We start from the raw sequence: 994 nt of genomic DNA on the forward strand, positions 1-994 counted from the left end.
ACATCACTTCTGGCAAGACTTCCTCACACAGAGGAAACAGGGCAAAGTAACCACATCCTCACCTGGATGATGGAGCCAGCGTAAGCCCCCGTGATTCCCACCAGGAATTCCACGTTGGAGGTGACGAGTCCAACAATTGTGGGCGGGATGATGGCCAGGAGAGGGAAGAGGCATCTCGAGGTGAAGAAGGAGTAGCGCCGCGTTTCCCTCAGGAAGAGGCCCTTGAGGTTGTTCCGCAAGGTGATGGCTATGATGGGGAAGTTGGTGCTAAGGGTAAACACTGGAAACAGCAGAAGGAACACCTGTGGAAACAAGGCAATAAGTATCAAGTTTATATAAAGTATCCAACTACTGTGAAGCATGAGAAGGGTACAATAAGCTCAAATTGACTATTACCCAATCGGCATTTCAATTCCTACACAGGAAGGTACAGTCGTAATTAAAAAACATACGCAAATAAACTAAGCAAACACGCCTATCCTATACCCATACAATTCCAAAGATCAAATATTACCTGAAGACAGTAAATAGCCATTGGAGTATCAACATCTTTACACCTGTCTGGTTGGAAGTTCAGGGTGTAAAGGTCATTGAGGTGTGCAAAGGCAAAGATCCCAGTAAATGCCAACAGCAAATAGAACAGAAGAATCAACAGGTAATCTGCACCTAACAGCTGCAAAGGAAATAAAAAAATACTTATGTAAAAAAAACTGCATAAAATACATTAAATATTTTTGGGTGAAAAAATTTACAAAGAACTGCACATAAATAATTAGCACTAAATTCTTTATAATATTCCATATCAGCAAATATCGGAAAGAAATGAAATAATAAAGTGTACTGTCAAGCATTAGATTCCATTACAAATCAACCAACTGGTGACAAGTACACACTGCCCTCGGCGGTTTTGCTTTCCTCCTTTTGTTTACACGTAGACCGCTTCACAGAAGTGCTTGGAACCAAGATTTCAGTTACTAGGCTTACCCCATCTCAC

At 41.4% G+C, this 994-nt stretch overlaps 1 protein-coding gene across 1 annotated transcript in view; it reads right to left on the reverse strand.

Moving 5' to 3' along the window:
- The window catches only part of LOC119589491 (transmembrane protein 104-like), a 100597-nt gene that overhangs the window by 1506 nt on the left and 98097 nt on the right, over positions 1-994 (reverse strand). Inside the window, exons 10-11 of the mRNA XM_037938093.1 lie at positions 515-673; positions 63-302 (exon numbers count right to left, since the gene is read on the reverse strand). Of these exons, the coding sequence (XP_037794021.1) occupies positions 63-302; positions 515-673 (399 nt within the window). The remainder of the gene's footprint in view (positions 1-62; positions 303-514; positions 674-994) is intronic.

Source organism: Penaeus monodon, chromosome 25 (genome assembly GCF_015228065.2).
Source record: "Penaeus monodon isolate SGIC_2016 chromosome 25, NSTDA_Pmon_1, whole genome shotgun sequence".
Lineage (NCBI taxonomy): Eukaryota > Metazoa > Arthropoda > Malacostraca > Decapoda > Penaeidae > Penaeus > Penaeus monodon.